Source organism: Muscardinus avellanarius (assembly GCF_963383645.1).
Source record: "Muscardinus avellanarius genome assembly, chromosome: 2".
Taxonomy (NCBI): Eukaryota; Metazoa; Chordata; class Mammalia; order Rodentia; family Gliridae; genus Muscardinus; species Muscardinus avellanarius.
Window position 1 is genome coordinate 73,286,440 of NC_137787.1, and position 18,378 is coordinate 73,304,817.

At 36.5% G+C, this 18,378-nt stretch overlaps 1 protein-coding gene across 2 annotated transcripts in view; it reads left to right on the forward strand.

Annotated features, from left to right (window-relative positions):
• The window catches only part of KCNH7 (potassium voltage-gated channel subfamily H member 7), a gene marked incomplete at both ends in the record, with an annotated part of 473,040 nt that overhangs the window by 442,546 nt on the left and 12,116 nt on the right, over positions 1 to 18,378 (forward strand). The window contains 3 exons of one of the 2 annotated variants that reach the window (XM_080690173.1): positions 3,730 to 3,935; positions 5,809 to 5,908; positions 17,177 to 17,428. In XM_080690173.1, the coding sequence (XP_080546299.1) occupies positions 3,730 to 3,935; positions 5,809 to 5,908; positions 17,177 to 17,428 (558 nt within the window). Of the gene's footprint in view, positions 1 to 3,729; positions 3,936 to 5,808; positions 5,909 to 17,164; positions 17,429 to 18,378 lie in introns of both variants that reach the window. The other variant, XM_080690174.1, reaches the window with a different exon arrangement.

Below are 18,378 nucleotides of genomic sequence, written 5' to 3' on the forward strand. Positions count from 1 at the left end.
CCACCATGCCCAGCTTGATTATACTATTCTTATTTCATTTGCTTTGAGAAGATGCCCAAGAGCATTATCACTGGGCCATATGGTACTTCTGTTTCCAATCTTCTGAGAAATTCAACTCTTGATGTTCACATCTGACCATTAACACCAAAAGGACAGGGGTTGGTTTTATCTGTTTCCCTTGCTGTCATGTAGGACCAGAGTATGACACAGCAGTGGGCCTAAATCCATCAATGAAGGTGTGTGAGTAACTCCCGTGTATATTGACAAGTTTTTGTGAGGCCTATTTCATAAAAATGTTTTCCCACATTGACAAGATATGCAACTTAGTTTACAATGCAATAAGCAGACAAAGATTTAAAAAGCACATTTAAAAGCACTTCAGAATCACACAAAAAATTTAAGTTTTTCACTAGATTTGGGATAGAGAGCTATTCCTGGTATTTTGCCAGAGAAGGGTCCTGTTTCCATGCATCCCTGGTCTTCAAATCAGTCAGTTCTACCTCCTACAGAAAGGTAACAAGCTTTCTTGTGTTAGAAAATAGTAATTTCAGAATATTGCTAAACTGTACACAGGGCTTAATTCTTGATCATTCACTGTGGTGAAAGTTAATTAAAATATAAGGTCCAATTGGGCATGGTAGCACACACTTGCAATTCCAGTACCTGGAAGGCTGAGGCAGGATGATTGCAGGCTTGAGGCCAACCTCAGCAATCAGACCCTATTTCACACACACACACACACACACACACACACACACACACACACACACACAATTAGGTTTGGGTTCTAGGTCAGAGGTAGAACACCCCTGAGTTCAAACCCCACTATCCAAATTAAATCAATAAATAAGGTCCATCTGAACTATCAAAAACTTCCATGGTAATTTAGTTCAAAACTTTAAAAAAGGCCAGGCGTGGTGGCACACACTTGTAATCCCCACGCTTGGGAGGCGGAAACAGGAGGATCGCGCAGGTTCGAAGCCAGCCGCTCGCGCTGGCTTAGGAGACCCTGATTCTAAATAAAAATATAAAATAGGTCTGGGAGTGTAGCCCGGAGGTAGAAGGGCTTCCAGGAACCCCAGTACCACCAAATAAATAAATAAATAAATAAATAAATAAATAAATAAACTTAAAAAATATATTGAGCTATCTAAACCAAAGAATTTTAAGATATTCTCTTTTTTTCTGTCCCCATTCTTATATAAATTAACACCTAAAGTCTTTACAAATTATGAATATTTATTTTATTTTTGAAAATTTGATTAATATTTATTTAAACTATGGTTAATTTCTTCACTCCAATGACATTTTTTTTTACAGTTACAATATGGTATTTGAGTCGGGCATGGTGGCGCACGCTTGTAATCCCAAGCATTCGGAAGGTTGAGACTGAAGGATCACGGTTCACGGACAGCCTCACCTACTTAGTGAGGTCCTCCACAACTTAGTGAGACCCTGTTTCAAAATAAAGAATAAAAAATAGGGCAGGGGATGTAGCTCGGCGGTTGAATGTCCCTGGGTTTCATCCCCAGACCCCCCACACACACACACACAAAAAAAATCAATATGGTATTTGACTTCTTACCATTAAAAATTCTCTTATAAAATAAGATTATTTCAGCATTTTTTACTTATTAGAATTTTATTTTTTAAAAGACTATGAGAAGCCGGGTCAGTGGTGCACACTTGTAATCCCAACATTTGGGAGGCTGAGACCAGAGGATCGCAGTTCGTGGACAGCTTCAGCTACTTAGTGAGGCCCTCTGCAACTAAGTGAGACCCTGTTTCAAAATAAAGAATAAAAGTAGGGCAGGGATGTAGTTCAGAGGTCAAATACCCCTGGATTCCATCCCCAGACCCGAAAAAAAAAAAAAAAAAGACTATGAGAGAAGGATATGGATGTGCATGTTTATAATCCCAGCGCTTGGGAGGCTGAGGAGGGTCACACAGGTTCGAAGCCAGCCTCAGCTACTTAATGAGGCTCTGAGCAACTCAGTGAGACCCTGTTTCCAAATAAAACATAAAATAGTTCTGGGAGTATAGCCTGGAGGTAGAAGAGCCCCTGGGTTTCACCTCCGGTACCACAAAACAAAGTAATATATATAAAAATAAAAAACTATGAGAGCTTCTACACGTGATATACGTAAGATTATCTACCAAAACTAAAGTAACACACAATGAGAATTTTTATTAATTCTGAAAATAAGTTTTTAAATAGATATAAGAAAGTATTATTTTATGCTACCATTAGTGATTTTTTGAAGTAATATAATCAGGGAATCTACCACAATTTATTAGGTACACATGTCACAAAAATGCCTTGATGTTCAGAGATAGAAAAATGGCTGTGACATTCAAAGAAAACATTGGGAATAAAAGGTTACATAAATCAGGTAAGGACTTTAAAGTCAGAATGCATGGCATTTAATCCTCCTGCTCTCCCCATCCCTCTATTTCACCCAGCAAAGAAGGTGACCTTGGATTAATCAGTTTACCTCTTTAATCCTCTTTCAGTATTTATAAAATTTGGATGGTAATTACTAATTTCTTCATGAAGTTATTTTGGGATAAAACAAGGTAATACACCTAGGCATTTGACACAGTACCTGGATCCTACTTAGTCCCCCCACAAAAATACTGGTTATCATTGAAGAAGATGTTGAAAATCAGGTGACACATATGTAGGCAGAGGTGATAGAGAAGTCCATGAGAAGTTGGATGCTGAAATAGCACCAGGCTTTGCAGAAGAGCAAGAAGGCAAACTTTCAGAACAAAGGCCATATGATGAAAAGTATATCTATTAAAGAAATATAGCTAGATATTTTATTTTATTTGTTTGTTTGTTTATTTATTTATTTATTTATTTTCTTTTTGGTGGTACTGGGGGTGGAACCCAGAGGCTTTCTACCTCCGGGCTATACTCCCAGACCTATTTTTTTTTTTATATTTTATTTGGAAACAGGGTCTCACTAAGTTGCCGAGAGCCTCACTAAGTAGCTGAGGCTGGCTTCGAACCTGTGTGATCCTCCTGTCTCTGCCTCCCAAGCACTGGGATTACAAGCACGCACCACCACACCCGGCTCTAGCTAGATATTTTAACCGGATGAAATAAGTAATGCCAAATCAAAAAATGGCTCTTAAAGAAACAAGGTATAGTCAAAGTGTTTTCTAATCATCTAAGCATTGAAAGAGCTCCACCAGGAGTTCTTCCTTCGCACAACCTCCAGAGATAATCCTGACACAGAAAGAACAAGAGTCCAACTTGCTGAAGACTTTCCATAGTCCTAGACTGAAAAAATCAGAGAACATCTACCTGAAGGAATCTTTAAAATGATTTGCTAGCAGTGAGAGGCATACCAGAGTGAAGACATATCTGCTAAATTCTAGATGCTTAGCCGAGGAATGCACAGAAGACAATAAGAGAGATTTTATCAGGACCTTTAGTAGCAAAATTCCACTCACCAAACAGGCCGGAGGAATTAGTCCAGATGGTTTAATGTTGCTGCCCAAACCTGTGATTTTTAAACTCCCTTAGGGGGTTTAGGTTTGAAATCTTTGGCTCAGGGATTCATCAATAAGCCAGTGGGGTCACCTTCTACATTTAGAATGAAAATGTTTGATATTCTCTCTCTCTCTCTCTCTCTCTCTCTCTCTCTCTCTCTCTCTCTCTCTCTCTCTCCCTTTCCCCTCTGTTTTTGTTTTATTTTTATTTTCCTTTTAACTTTTTAGGAAAAAATGATATATTTGGAGAGATGGTTCATCTTTATGCCAAACCTGGCAAATCTAATGCAGATGTAAGAGCTCTCACATACTGTGACTTGCATAAGATCCAGCGAGAAGATTTGTTAGAGGTTTTGGATATGTACCCTGAGTTTTCTGATCATTTTCTAACAAACCTAGAGTTGACGTTCAACCTGAGGCATGAGAGTGCAAAGGTACATGTTAACTATATGTTTCTAGATTTCTGACATTTTATTCTGGAATTGCATAAATACTTCTGAAAAATCAAGCGAAATATTGCAACAAAACATTTATCAATTCTAAATGTTCAGAACGAAAGGGCAGGTGAATATTGAAACTTCTAAGTTTTAAAGGAAGAATTCAGCCCAAGTACTTGAAAATATGTGGGACATTTTAAGCACGTTACGTAAATTTGACCTTCTAGAAACACTTGGTGACATACTGGTTTAAAATAATCTTGGTCTCTACTGTACTAATTATTTGTAAAAAAAAAAAAAAAACAGTCAATTTTAAGCTATTGAAAATCCCTTATTACTTATACAGAGGATAAAACATTCCTTGAGATATTATTTACACCACACATTGTTTACCACTGATGTCTCAATAATAATGAAAAGATTCGCAGCATTCTGACTTAGGACCATATTTAACATAATTTCCAAATCACAGAAGTATAAATTAATCACATTTTATAGTAGATTAAAATTGATGTCACAGAATGAATAATATGTGGCCTTATCTATCAGAATACAATTTTAAATAATTTTATGCATTAGTTAGCCTAAAATAAATTTTGAGAGTGTATCTCTCACTCCCCTCTCTCTCCCACTGTGAGAATATATCCTCATGAACCACTGGCATCTATGGACATAGAACTTATGTAGTAGCCCACAATTTATTACTAGTCTTTTTTTCCTGCATCCCTTTTCCTAAAGCCCTAAAAACCCCACTCCAGTTTTAAAGACTTTTTAAAATCAGAAACCAAATTTTGAACATTCAACACTTCACAGTATATTTATCTGGAACAAAAGATCCTTACATTAATATTTAGGTACAGGGTAGTAGATTCCTTTCTCCTTGGAGTGATGGTCATTTCCAGGTACCATGAGACACTGAAACAGAAGCAGCAACTTTTAAGATCACCAGGATGCCATTCAGTATCTTAATATACCTGCTCAGAATCGAATTTCACCAACCTCACTCTATTTTTTTCTTTAAAAAACAAGAAATATCTACCTCAGGTACTGTTGACATAAAAATTCAGGCAGCACACCCAAATTAAAACAGGAGCTTTGTTTTTATTTACAAGATTGACATTGTGAGCCGGGCATGGTGGCGCACACTTGTAATCCCAGCATTTGGGAGACTGAGACCAAAGGATCGTGGTTCGTGGCCAGCCTCAGCTACTTAGTGAGGCCCACTGCAACTTAATGAGACCCTGTTTCAAAATAAAGAATAAAAATAGGGCAGAAGGTGTAGCTCGAAGGCCAAATGCCCCTGGGTTCCATCACCAGACCCGAAAAAAAAAAAAAAAAAAAAAAAAGATTGACATTGTATTCTCAGAGGGAGAGGAGGAACAGGGAATATTTATAATAAAGGTCTCTAAATGTAATGTGTACTAAATTCAGTCTTATACAGCTTATACTTATAAAATTTAACCTTGTGCTCATGTAAGTTAAACATCACCACTAATTAGAATTAGTTTGTGCGTTTTTCTCTCTAGTAATACAGATTCTGAAAATTTTTGAAATTATTATTTTTTTATTTTGACTTCACCAAGTTTTATGAAACACATTCCACATAAAGAAGGTTTTGCCTCTGAATGCTGCATCATCCCCAAATATGAAACTTCCACTATGATTTTTACAATAGATGACAAAACCTCTAGCATTATTCTATCCGTTTCTTTTAGAATTTGGAGACAACCATTAAGTAAAGTGTTCAAGCTATTTGCCGACAGTCTGATAATTATGACCTAATGTGGTTAAAGTGATATGAAATAGTAAAGTTCACTGACAGTTCAAGTCAACTAACCTTTCATTTTATTTTCATGTTCCATTAACAAAGGCTGACCTCTTACTAAGGTCACAATCCATGAATGATTCTGATGGGGACAATTGTAAACTACGAAGAAGAAAATTGTCCTTTGAAAGTGAAGGAGAAAAAGGTAACTGACTGTTTCTAAAGTTTAAATCTAAAGTACGTGGTTATTAGCTCTTCTTAAGGGTCCATTGTACTCCTGATTTCAAGAATAAACTTCCTGAAGGCTTTAGGAGAGAAAAATATTTGGCTCTTTTGCAAGAGCTCATGATGTGGTTTCTGCATTTTGATTGATAGCTCTCAATTATTTCATTCAACAATGATACCTAATACCTACAAAGACATGATAAAGAAACAAAGTGGAGTGATAAAAATACGAAGGTCAATTAAGAATAGTTGAATGTTTATGCCTCAGTGTTCTGAATACAGTGTTCTGGGTTGAGGAATGTCATTTCAGGCCAAGAGCTCAATCCCCCCACCCCCTGCATGCCTGTCACGAATACACGACATGAAAGCCCAAAGCCCTCACTTTTCCTAGGGAAAGAGATGGATCCACCCTCAGATAGTGGATGACATAACAGCAAAAAGTGCCCCTCAATGGGAATCCAGATAGGGATACATTTAAGTATGCCTGGGCAGGTGAGAAGACTTTCATGAGGAAAACCCCATGCTTGCCTTATTCGGGCCCTACAGACCTTCTAGTCTTTATCTTATTGGGCCTCACAGCAGCATCTGACACTGACTCAATTCTCCTCTTTTTTTGAACACTCTCTTCTTGGCATCTGTGACGCTTTACTCCTGTGATTTTCCTCCCTCCCTGGTTTCCTAAAAATAATTTCAGGATCATTATCTGCTAAACTGGTTCATTAGTTGAGCGACTTTCTTAAAACATCATCTTAGACTCTGTTTTCATTTTATATTACAGTTTTTCCCTGGATAATTTCATTTATTCCTGCCATTTAATTATAACTTCACATAAAACATGTGCATATTTACATCTTATTTGCAGGCCATGAGCTTCAATCCCAGATATTCAAATTACTATTGAACCACGTACTCGAATTCTCAAAGGTAGCTCAAAATAAACATTTCCTAAATTAAATTCATGATGCTTCCTGGAAACTTATCTCCCCTTCAATATCCAGCCTCTGAAACGGTTCCATCTGATCCATTGTACAAAACAGATATCTACAAGCAAAGCTCTCGGCCTCTGCCGCAACTCTAGTAATTGTCTTTTTATTTTTTTCCGGTACTGGGGATGGAACCCAGGGGCTTTCTACTTCCAAGCTACATCCCCAGCCTGATTTTTTATTCTTTATTTTGAAACAGGGTCTCACTCAGTTGCAGAGGGCCTTACTCAGTAGCTGAGGCTGTCTAAGCCTCCCAAATGCTGGGATTACAAGAATGTGCCACCACGCCCGGCTAGTAATAAGTCTTGTTACCGCTACATCCATTAAGGCCCAATTAGTTATGTCTCTGTCAACATTCCCACTTCTCTAATTCAAAAGAACTGACTACACAGCTTGGAGGAAGGAAGATTTATTTTCTCATGGATTTTGGAGATTTACAGGCTCAGTCCATGTGAGACCGGAATTACAGAGCTCAAAGCATGGCAGAGGGAAGCAGAGAAAGGAAGAGCGCAAGGCTCCATCCTCTTATCATGGAGGCTCAAAGCAAAGAAAGAGGAGGAAGAGGAGGAGGAACCATATAATCCCTAAGACCACACTCTGGGGGCCACTTTTCAGCAAGCAAGTTCTGCTTCCAACACTGCTACCTTGTTTTCCTGAGGGTTAGGGAGACACTCGAAATCAAAACCACTTCAGTATTGGAGCTAAGTCTTCTTTTAGTTCACTTCTCTCTGTCATCATAGTTATAAACCTGAGCCAAGCTACCATGATCTGTTCCCTGGAGTATAGAAATCATTTTCTAAATCACCTTTCCACATACAATTTTCTCATCATTCATTTATGCTTCACCGTAGACTACTAGACTACCGATGAATAATTTTCTGAATGTAGTTATGTTAATGTCACCCACACATATTCAAATTTCTATCAGGACTTCCCGCTTTCTGTGTGTGTGTGTGTGTGTGTGTGTGTGTGTGTGTGTGTGTATTTGGGTGTGTTTTTATTACTTAGGATTCAACCCAATGGCATTCTATCTCTGACTAATACCCCCATTTTATTTTTATTTTGAAAGAGTCTCACTGAATTGCTGAGGCTGACCTCCAACCTGTGATCCTTCTGTTTCAGCCTCCCAAGTACTGGGATTACAGGTGTGTTCCACCATGTCTAGCTCCTGTATTTTTTATTTTGTTTTGGTGGTACTGGGGAAGGAATCCTTCTCCTGGCTACACTCTTTCTGGTGTTGTCCTCTTTCTGGTTCCTGATGCTTCTGCTGATTTCTTTCTTTTTTTCTTTCTTCCTTCCTTATTCCTTTCTTTTTTTCTTTCTTTATTTCTTTTTTATGATGGTGGTACTGGGGTGGAACCCAGGGGCTCTCCACATGCGGGCTATACTCCCAGACCTAATTTTTTATATTTTATTTGGAAACAGGGTCTCACTAAGTTGCTGAGATCCTCACTAAGTAGCTGAAGCTGGCTTTGAACCTGTGTAATCCTCTTGTCTCTGCCTCCCAAGCACAGGGATTGCAAGCGTGCGCCACCACACCTGGCCTGCTGATTACTTTCAGTCATCACTGCTCTTACAATTTTGCCTTCAAGACTTTGTTCCAAACTGGGCATGGTGGTGCACGCTTGTAATCTCAGCATTTGGGAGGCTGAGACAGGAGGACCGGGGTTTGAGGACAGCTTCAGCTAGGTAGCGAGGACCTTTGCTACTCAGTGAGAACTTGTTTCAAAATAAAGAATAAAAAATAGGGCTGAGAGTATAGTTCAGAGGCAGAATGCCTTTGGGTTTCATTCCTAGTACCGCAAAAAGAAGAAGAAAAAAAAGAATTTATTCCATATGAGCAGTAAATTAACACTAAAATAACCAGTGCATCTTATGGGACACTGTATATGTGCCCATCTGTCATTTAGCATTAGTGAATCCTCTGAAAGTTCTCTATTCTTTATACTTAAAAACACCTGTGTTTTTCTCCTAGACTCTGCATCAAGAAGTATAAAATAAATGGTCACCTAATGAGCATTAGATTGAATTGACAGAGGCCAACTTGCTTTCAGCAATTTTTAGTTTCCTTCCAGCACCATGCAGTCCTGAGTACTTTGGAATACATTTTTAAGTTCTGGATAAGGAGTTAATTGTGTTTTCTCATTTGTCCAACCCATGGTAACTTACAGACACACCAAGAAACTTCAAAGAGTTACAGGCAGGCAAATCTCTTACTATCTATGTTTTTACAAAATGGATCCCATAGACTACGCCTGTGATTGAAGGGAAAGTTTAAAAAATCAATAGAAATGTCTGGTTGCATGAACACAATATAAATTGTGACATGCTCTTGAGGCCTTATCAGAAGATAAAAATACTAGATTCTTCGGCTTGAGAATGAGAAAACTGAATAAGATTGAAAGGAGATTTAACAAATCTTCAACTGTATGGGGGACATGATTATATAGACAATATTGTCCAGCTGTTCTTCATTTCCACTGAGATAAAAATAAGAGATTAATTTCAGGATAAAGGATTTAGATTAACTCTTTGGAAAAACAGCTTGATAAAAGTGGTTCTGATTTTATAAAAGGTCACCAAGAGCATAAAGAAAGTCGTGGCAGAAAAACACCTTATCACCTATCTATGAGAGGTTTATTGTTCTGCAGTTGGCCAGAAAGTTCAACAATTAGCCCAACTCAGCAAATATTTATTAAATATTCTTTGCTGAAGGGATCTACAGATTAGTATATATATATATATATATATATATATATATATATATATATATATATATATATATATATTCAAAGAGAAAAATGCCCTGGGAATTCATATGAGAAAGACATTATACATTTCATTTCCTGGATCAAGAAACCATCTATGCTATAAATACATCATTGAAGACTGACCAAGACAAAAAGTGATGTCATTTTAGTGAATGGAAAAGTGGTGTGGTATGGTCATTGAGTGAGAGAGAGAGAAAGAGAGAGAGAGAGGTGTGTGTGAGTGTATGGGAAGGTAAATTCTGTTTAATGGAATAATATTGGCAAAAACACAAAAACAATTTACAGGGAAAAGAGGGCAATTTACTTCACTCAGTATGTAGACTAAGCTAAATAGCAGACGATCTCTTCTAGGTTAATTACTCAGAAGAGAGTCAAGAAAAGAACTTACATTAAAAATACAAGAGGAGAAAGAAAACTAAAGGGAGGGGTAAAGCCGCAGTTTATTCATTCTTTCAATAGATATTTGTTGAGTGCGAGCTGTGTATCAGGCACCGACGATATGAGGAACCAAGAATTTTCCACTCCTTGGAGCTTCTGGCCTAGTGGCAGACAAGGTTGTTGAAAGGTTGATACAAATAATCCTGTAGTACAACTGGAACAAAGTGCCACAGAGGGGATGAAGTGACGGGAGGAGAGGAGCTGATGGGGGTAGGTGAGGTAAGGGCAGTAGTTTACAACACTGAAGAGGTAAGCCGGGCGTGGTGGCGCACGCTTGCAATCCCAGCATTCCCGAGGCAGAGACTGGAGGATCGCGGTTCGCAGCCAGCCGCTCCTACTTAGTGAGGCCCTTCACAACTCAGTAGAGAGCCTGTTTCAAAAAATTAAAAAGACTAAAAAAATAGGGCTGGGGGTGTAGCTCTGAAGCGCAATGCCTCTGGGTTCCATCCCCAGGTACTGAAAAAAAAAAAAAAAAAAAAAAAGGACTGAAGAGGTAGGCAGGGGTCCTGTTAAAAATACAGGAGCCAATCCAGGCATGGTGGCGCACGCTTGTAATTCCCGCGCTTGGGAGCCGCAGACAGGAGGATCGCGCAGGTTTGAAGCCAGCCGCGCTGGCTTAAGAGACCCTGTTTAAAAAAAAAAAAAAAAAAAAAAAATTGAAGGCACTTGTATTTTTTAAGTTGAATCTTTTCTGGATGCCTAGGGGCATTGTAGGAAGAGGCGCTATAGTTCCTGGAGTGGAAATAAATTGTTATTGTTATAGAAAGTGAGGAAAAAACCATGAGGGTTCAGCATCCTATTCAGTGACCAGGAACATTGTTAGCATGAGTGGTCAGAATAGAAGTAAATGAGGAAAACACTGAACAATAGTTTATTTCAGCGGTCTTCAAGGTTGGATTGTGCTTACTTCTTGAGTGTGCTAAAATCTTCCATTGGGTCATGGAAATAATATTTCTTTTAAAATTACATGTTGTATATATTATGTAATACATAAGTCATTGTAATACATTTGTGTGTGTAGTTACATATGTGTGTATAAAATATATAGGTGTGTGTGCCTGTGTAGATTTTTTTCTAATAGGGCTTATATGACCAAATATTTGGAATGTTCTACTCAACTTATTCTGTGGACAGAAAATACAATATGAAAATAGCTACAAAAAGCTAATTAGGGTGACAATGAGAATCGTCCAATGGCTCAAATTGGAATAGGCCCCAGGCAATCTATCACACATTAATTTAGTAAATAGTCACTGAAAGTCTACTGAATGCTAAGTATATCTAATTTTTTTCCTCTTTGTTTCCATTTTAGTCATAAAAATTTTTGTTTCTAATTCCTAGAGAAAATTCTTCATTAGCTAACAAGGGATAAGTAGAAGTTCCATTTAAATTGTCATTATCCTCTATTACATCTTCTAGATAATTTAACGGAAACAGAAATTATTTCTACAGAATTTTGCAGAATTTAACTTCACATTTTTTGTACCAAGTAGTGAGTAGAAAATAAGAAAACTTAGAAGAAACTTCTTCTCAAAATGGTCTCACTTCCTGGGAACACCACAAACATTGTGAAAAACAATCTCATGCAATCCTTGGCGATGATATAAGTTTTAAGAGAAAGCTCAATGAGACATTGTTTTGAACTAAAGTATGTAGGTCACCTTGTATCAAAGTGGAATCATGGGTCAGAAAGTGCAGAAATATCCAGAAAGAACAGGTTCAGCACTGATTGATACTTTTGCCTTCCTTTCCCAGTCAAAACTCAGCTGAAGTATCTAACTAACTCCTTTTCCAGCTATCCCTTCTCTAGATCTTTTTTCCACTTACCTTTGAAAAAAATACAATTCAAGAATAGGACAAACAACTAACTTTAATTAAATATCACTTGATATAGGATCAGAAAGAAAATGAGTATTCTTAGCAAAATAGATATTTGGCATGCAGTGTTAAAGAATGCCACGTTTGTCCTTTCTAGTTGAGAATTACTTTCTTAATTCTCAGACCCTAGGAAACAGTCCCCTGATCTCAGAAAACTCCATCGCTCTTGCTAATAGACTATCACAATAAACCTTCTTTTAAAGGACAAAGAGACTATCAAAAATAAAAAAATAAATAAGCAAATAAATAGATAAACAAGCAAAATTAACACAGTGTTAAAGATGTGTCTGTGGCAACAATATAGATGATAATGACAGTGAAAACGTGTTCAGCATCCTCTTTTCACTGGGCTTAGGCAGCTCTGCCCATTTTAACCACCCTGAAAGTAGGTAAGGACTGGCATTTTCTCCTTAAAGACCTAATGTTCCAGAAAAAAAGAGTTCAACTCATTACAGGTGCACTTTAAAGCATAAAAATAAACATTGTATCGTATAGTTATTTTACATTGCCATCCCAAAACTAGTACATTTTTAAAGTGCCACTCCAAAACATAATTTCTATAAAAGAAAATGAAGTAAGGAGTAAATTCACAGTTAGGTAAAGTTAATTCTACAGATTAGAGGAAATCTAATTCTAATTTTATCAAGTTAAATTTTCAAATATATTAACATAGCATTTTGTTGTCCCTCTGGATTGTCTTCATGAATAAAAATGATGAGATGTTTATTATCTATTTTAACAATATATAAATCATTTCTATTCCCAGTTTTATGGAGATATTGTTGACACATAAAATTGGATGAATTCATGATAAACAATATTGGTTTTGTCGTTTATATGTGCTGTATAGGGATTACCACGATGAACATAGTCGATATATCCAGCATCTCACACAGTTATCTTTTTTATTTGTGTGGAAAGAACATTTAAGATCTTCCTTAGCAATTTTCAAACGTGGTACGCATTAACTATATTTACTACAGCTCTGAGAAACTTTCTCACCCTATTTGAAATTTTGTACCAACATTTTCCCAAAAGCATCACTTCTTTTAGTTTTTAAGATCATTTAACCTTGTACTTGTGTAGGAAAAAGTGATTGGTTGTACCTCTTTCAATATTATTTGAAACTACAGAGGTACTTGAACTCACAAGAAAAAATTTATTTCAGTCAGGGTCACAGTGGTGCACACCTGTAATCTCGTACTTAGGAGGCTGAGACAAGAGGATCAAGGCCAGCATCACCAATTTAGCAAAACCCTCAGCAACTAGCAAGACTCTATTACAAGATTAGGACTTGGGATGTAGCTTGGAGGTAGAATGCCTTTAGGTTCAACCTCAAGTACCAAAACAAAACAAAACAAAAACTTATTTTAGCTTCTAACTTTCCAATTAAGTGCCTTTTTAAGGCATCTGGCTGAAAACTTCTCAGCTCATCTCAAAACTGTCACCAGTGGGAATTATAAAACTTTTAGTACCAAGAAAGTACATTAAATGCCTCTCTTTGACCAAAGGTTATGTCTCCCTGTTGGGTCTAACAAATAAAAATAGTAACTAACCTGAAAGGAAGACCCCATAAAAAATGAAACAAGCACCATTTGTTCCCAGATTTTTTTAATGAAAAACTTTTATATTAACATTTACAAGATGGATAGGCCATCCATTTCATCAAGAAACTTTTATTCTATGAACTTGACCTCATTCTAAAGCTAGAGAGATACCCACAGGATAAACCACAAATGCTTTAGAATTCTGTTCAGTGAGAAAGGTGGAGGAGATATATTGTCAACTTATAGAAACAAGAGGGGGGAAAACGGGGTTTTTAGTAACTTAAATCTGAAAGTAAATTTGATGCTTAAATAGACGGGCAAAAACTATTCTTTGTGACTGGGCTCAGGGGTGCAAACCTCTCCTCCCAGCACTTAGAAGAATAAGACAGGAGGATTATGGGTTGTAGCACAGTGCCGAAGAACTTTGCAAGACCCTGTCTCAACTTAGCAAGACCCTTACAAAAAAAAGTGCTTGGGTGTAGTTCAGAGGTAGAATCCTCCTAGGGTTAGTCCCTCATACCCCCCTACACACACAAATTTATTCTTTATGAGACGATGGGGATGAGTGATGATACAATCTACTTCTAGAAAAAGAGAAAAATGCATAACTCCTTCAGATTTTTGTCTTTGGAATATGATTTCTACAGTAAGAATGGCATTAAGACAAAAGTAATACCTAATACTATTTAATGTCTATCAAATAATTGAGTTTGAGTAGAAAAAGGCAGGAATGGAACATTCCATCAAAATCTAGAAGTACCTGGAGCTAATTATAATAGGTTTCAACAGCCCGATTTTGTATAGTACATCTGCCAACCTCCAGCCTAAGCTGGAGCAGTTTCCATTTTCAGTCCCCAGATAGATTGTCATTTTAGCTTCATTTTAGATGACATAAAATGAAACTTTAATTCATCTAGTATATAATAGGAAAATGTTGTGTCAGTGGGGCTGCATCAAAGCAACTATTCATGTGGCATGGATAAAAAAGAAACAGAAATTAATGTGAGGGGTTTTCTTTTCTCAGTATAAAACTGGAAAAGAAGTTTAAGAATATCAACCTTCTTCTTCTTCTATTATAATTCTGCATTTACCTGGATATTTTGAGAAAGGTTTAGTTTCTCTGCATACAAAGTAATAGAATCCATTTTTACATGGAACTAGATATTAGTAATTCCTCATTCACTACATTATATGAGTACTCATCCTGGAATCAACAAGTTGTAGTTAAACTTAACAATATATGTTAACTGATGAATCTTGTTTCTAAGCATGAAAAATAAAAGATTAGTTAATGAAGACTGGGACCCGCATAGTAGGTGAGGAAGAACATTCTACCATCTGTAAGGATTTGAAGTTTCACAGAGAATTCCTAAGGGTTCTCAAGCCAAAGAAACAAAAGGCTTATCAATTTGTGATGTGTATTCAGTGCACACATCCAGATTCGCATTCATTATCCATACCTGCCTAGAGTAAAGGCAAATGAGTTGATGGTTTGCATTTGATTCTGCTGGGAAAGACTACATGAAACTTTTGAAAAGAAAAGCATTTTTAGGAAGATTAGATGAGTCAAGAGGCCTGAGTATTCAAACCCACTGGTGTCCAAACTGTGTACTTATAGACGTTTCCTCAGGAAATGCAAACTGATGCTAAACCCATATGAGAACAATTTTACAAGTGAAACTTTTCTTTCTTTTTCCCATTTACTAACATAAAATTTTAAGTGTGTGTGTTTATGTGTATGTGTATTTGTGTTTATGTGTGTTACTGGGTTTTGAATTCAGGGATATTCTACTTCCAATCTATACTCCAGCCTTATTTTATTTTTTATTTTGATACAGGTTCTCACTAATTACACAGGGTCTCTCTAAATTGCTGTGGCTGGCCTCAAACTAAGATTCTCCCATCTCAGACTCCCAAGTACTGGAGTTATAGAGGTGTGTCCCATGGTAGTTTTGTTTTGTTTTGTTTTGTTGAGGTACCAGGGATAGAAATCAGGGCATTCTGTCTCCAAGGTACAAACCCAGCCCTATTTTTTATTCTTTATTTTGAAATCAGGTCTCACTGAGTTGCACAGGGCCTCACTAATAGTAGCTGAGGCTCTCTGCGAAACGAGATCCTCCTGTCTCAGCCTCCCAAATGCTGAGATTACAAGCCTGTGCTACCACGCCCAGCTGGTAGTTGTTCTTAGAGGAAGATTAAATGTTACATTCAAAATGTAGGAAATGTTGATCAAATTTACACAAGGCTTTTAGAGTCGACAAGAAGTTAAAGATGAAATAGGAAAGCAGACAACAAGAATGATGCTTAGTAATTCAAGGAGAGCTTTGTCAATAGCACTGGAGAAATGATTATTGTAGGAAGAACTGATCTGAATATTTAAAACCAATTAGATTAGTAGATGAGTGGGGACTTATAAGTAACATTGAGTAATCAGTGATAACTATAGTGCTTGAGAACTAGAAAGGTCTGGGGTCTTAGCAATCATGAAATCACTGAGCAAATATAGGATCTTAAAAAAATTAAGCAATCTGCGTTTTAAAGATTTTATTTTAAGTGGCAGAATATAAACTCTAATAATTTCAGATGAAGTTTATTTTAACTCTATTTTTAGCTTCAGCTGCTTTCTAGCTTCTTGTATTTTAAATTATGATTTAAAAAATAAAGGAAAAATATTTATTTGTGCCATATGGGAATTTTAAAAAAGGTTGGAAGTTCTTCTAAAGTGGCTTTAAGTCAGTTCATTTGGCTTTCTATAAATAACAAAGTAAGCACACCCAGGCACAGAGGAGATGGGGACACTGACTCTACCATTTTTCTAGAAAATGATATACCTCTCAGAGTTCTGTTGGTTAGTTATTAGCAGAAGCCAGATGGAGAATTATACTGTCTCCCCAGGACACTAATAGAAACAAGTTCTGAGATTTGTCTCTAAGGTTTTTTTCTGCTGAAACATGGTCTAACACAACCTTCAGGGCTGAAATTATCCTGACATTTCAGTATAAAATAGCCACTATGCACTAGCAGCTTTAATGTAATTAGGAAAATCCTACCTCAATTACTGTATTTAAGCTTTATATTCTTTGCAATATGCTGTACAACCAAATTTTCTGGAATGCTAAGGCCATGAGAGGCACTGAACTAAGTTTGAAATTCAGCCTGGCAGCTTTTACTACAAGGAGGCTTCCAAATTCGACCTTTGGAATGTGTGAACGACTGCCAGAGAGATAGATAATGAAGGTTAAAAACAAATAACAAGCTGGATGGTGGTGATATTTTCAAATTGGGACATATTTTCTCTTGTCTTCTCCATTTCCCTAAAGAGACAGTACACCAGATTTTAAGAATGCAAATGACGGTTCAACATGTATAAATAAGTTTGTAAGTTATCCTATAGTTTTCTCTGTGACCTAAACTTTACTATTGGAAATTTTAATTTTTAAATGAATAATTTATTTTATTAAAATATCCTAGCAGCCCTTGAAGGAAAAAAAATAAGTCTCCAAGCAGCTACATTTTTAACAGGAAAAAGGTAGTTTATGTAGGCTGGGTAGAGTATGTAATATGTATTGCATCTTACATACATATGATTATCTGCTATAAAACAATTCTTATTTGATAGATTTTGGCAAAGACAACAGTTTAAATGATCCTGAAGACTCTACTGATACCATAAGACATTATCAGAGTTCTAAGAAACACTTTGAAGAGAGGAAAAGTAGATCTTCATCATTCATCTCATCCATTGATGACGAACAAAAGCCACTCTTCTCTCGAATGGTAGATTCAACTCCGAGGATGGGGAAAGCAACTGGTCTCCATTTTGAAGAAGCAATGGCCACCTCAGGAAGAATTCATATAGATAAAAAAAGTCAATCTTGCAAAGGTAATTGAGAATCAAGAATCAGGCTGTCTCCTCAGGGCTAAGCATAAAATAGTGACTTTTCATAAATTAAGAACTGTGCCCAGACATGTTAATCTTTTTAATTTATGAAATGTATTAGAGTATCTACTTCTCCAAATCCTCTCCAGCATTTGTTGTTGTTTGTTTTTGAATGAATGCCATTCTAATTAGAGTTAGGTAAAAATCTCAGGGTGGTTTTGATTTGCATTTCTTTGATTGCTAATAATGTTGAACTTTTTTCATACATTTATTGGCCATTTGAGTTTCTTTTTATTGAAGTGTCTGTTTAGTTCATTTGCCCATTTTTAAAATTGGGTTGTTTTCTTAGCATTGAGTTTCTTGAGTTCTCTGTATATTCTAAATATTAGTCCTCTATTGGAGGAATAGTTGGCAAAAATTTTCTCCCATTCTGTTGAGGTTCTTGAGAATTTTCTTTGCTGTACAGAAGCTCTTCAGTTTAATGCAATCCCACATATTGATTCTCCCTTTAATTTCTTTTTCAGATTTTAGATCATCTACAAAGGGTTTGTGTAATGTTTGAATAAGTGGTAATTGTTTTCAAACATGCTAGCATGAGACATTTTTTATTGCCAAAATAATGTCATGTAGAAAACTGTGGGGAAGACTACTGAAGCAATTAGAGATCAGTGACTATCTTAAAGAGAGTTTATCAGTTTTTCTTTATGTATTTATGTTCGGCACCATTTCCTTACCCCCAAACCTACAGATGAAAAGTCAATGCAATTATTTACTATAGATGCCCAAAGAATTTGGAAATACCCTGAAAAAAAAAAATATATATATATAAATATATATATATAAATATATATATATATAAAGTATATATATATATATATATATTTTTTTTTTTTTGCGGTACTGGGGATAAAACTCAATGGCATTCTACCACTGAGCTACATGCTCAGTCCTAT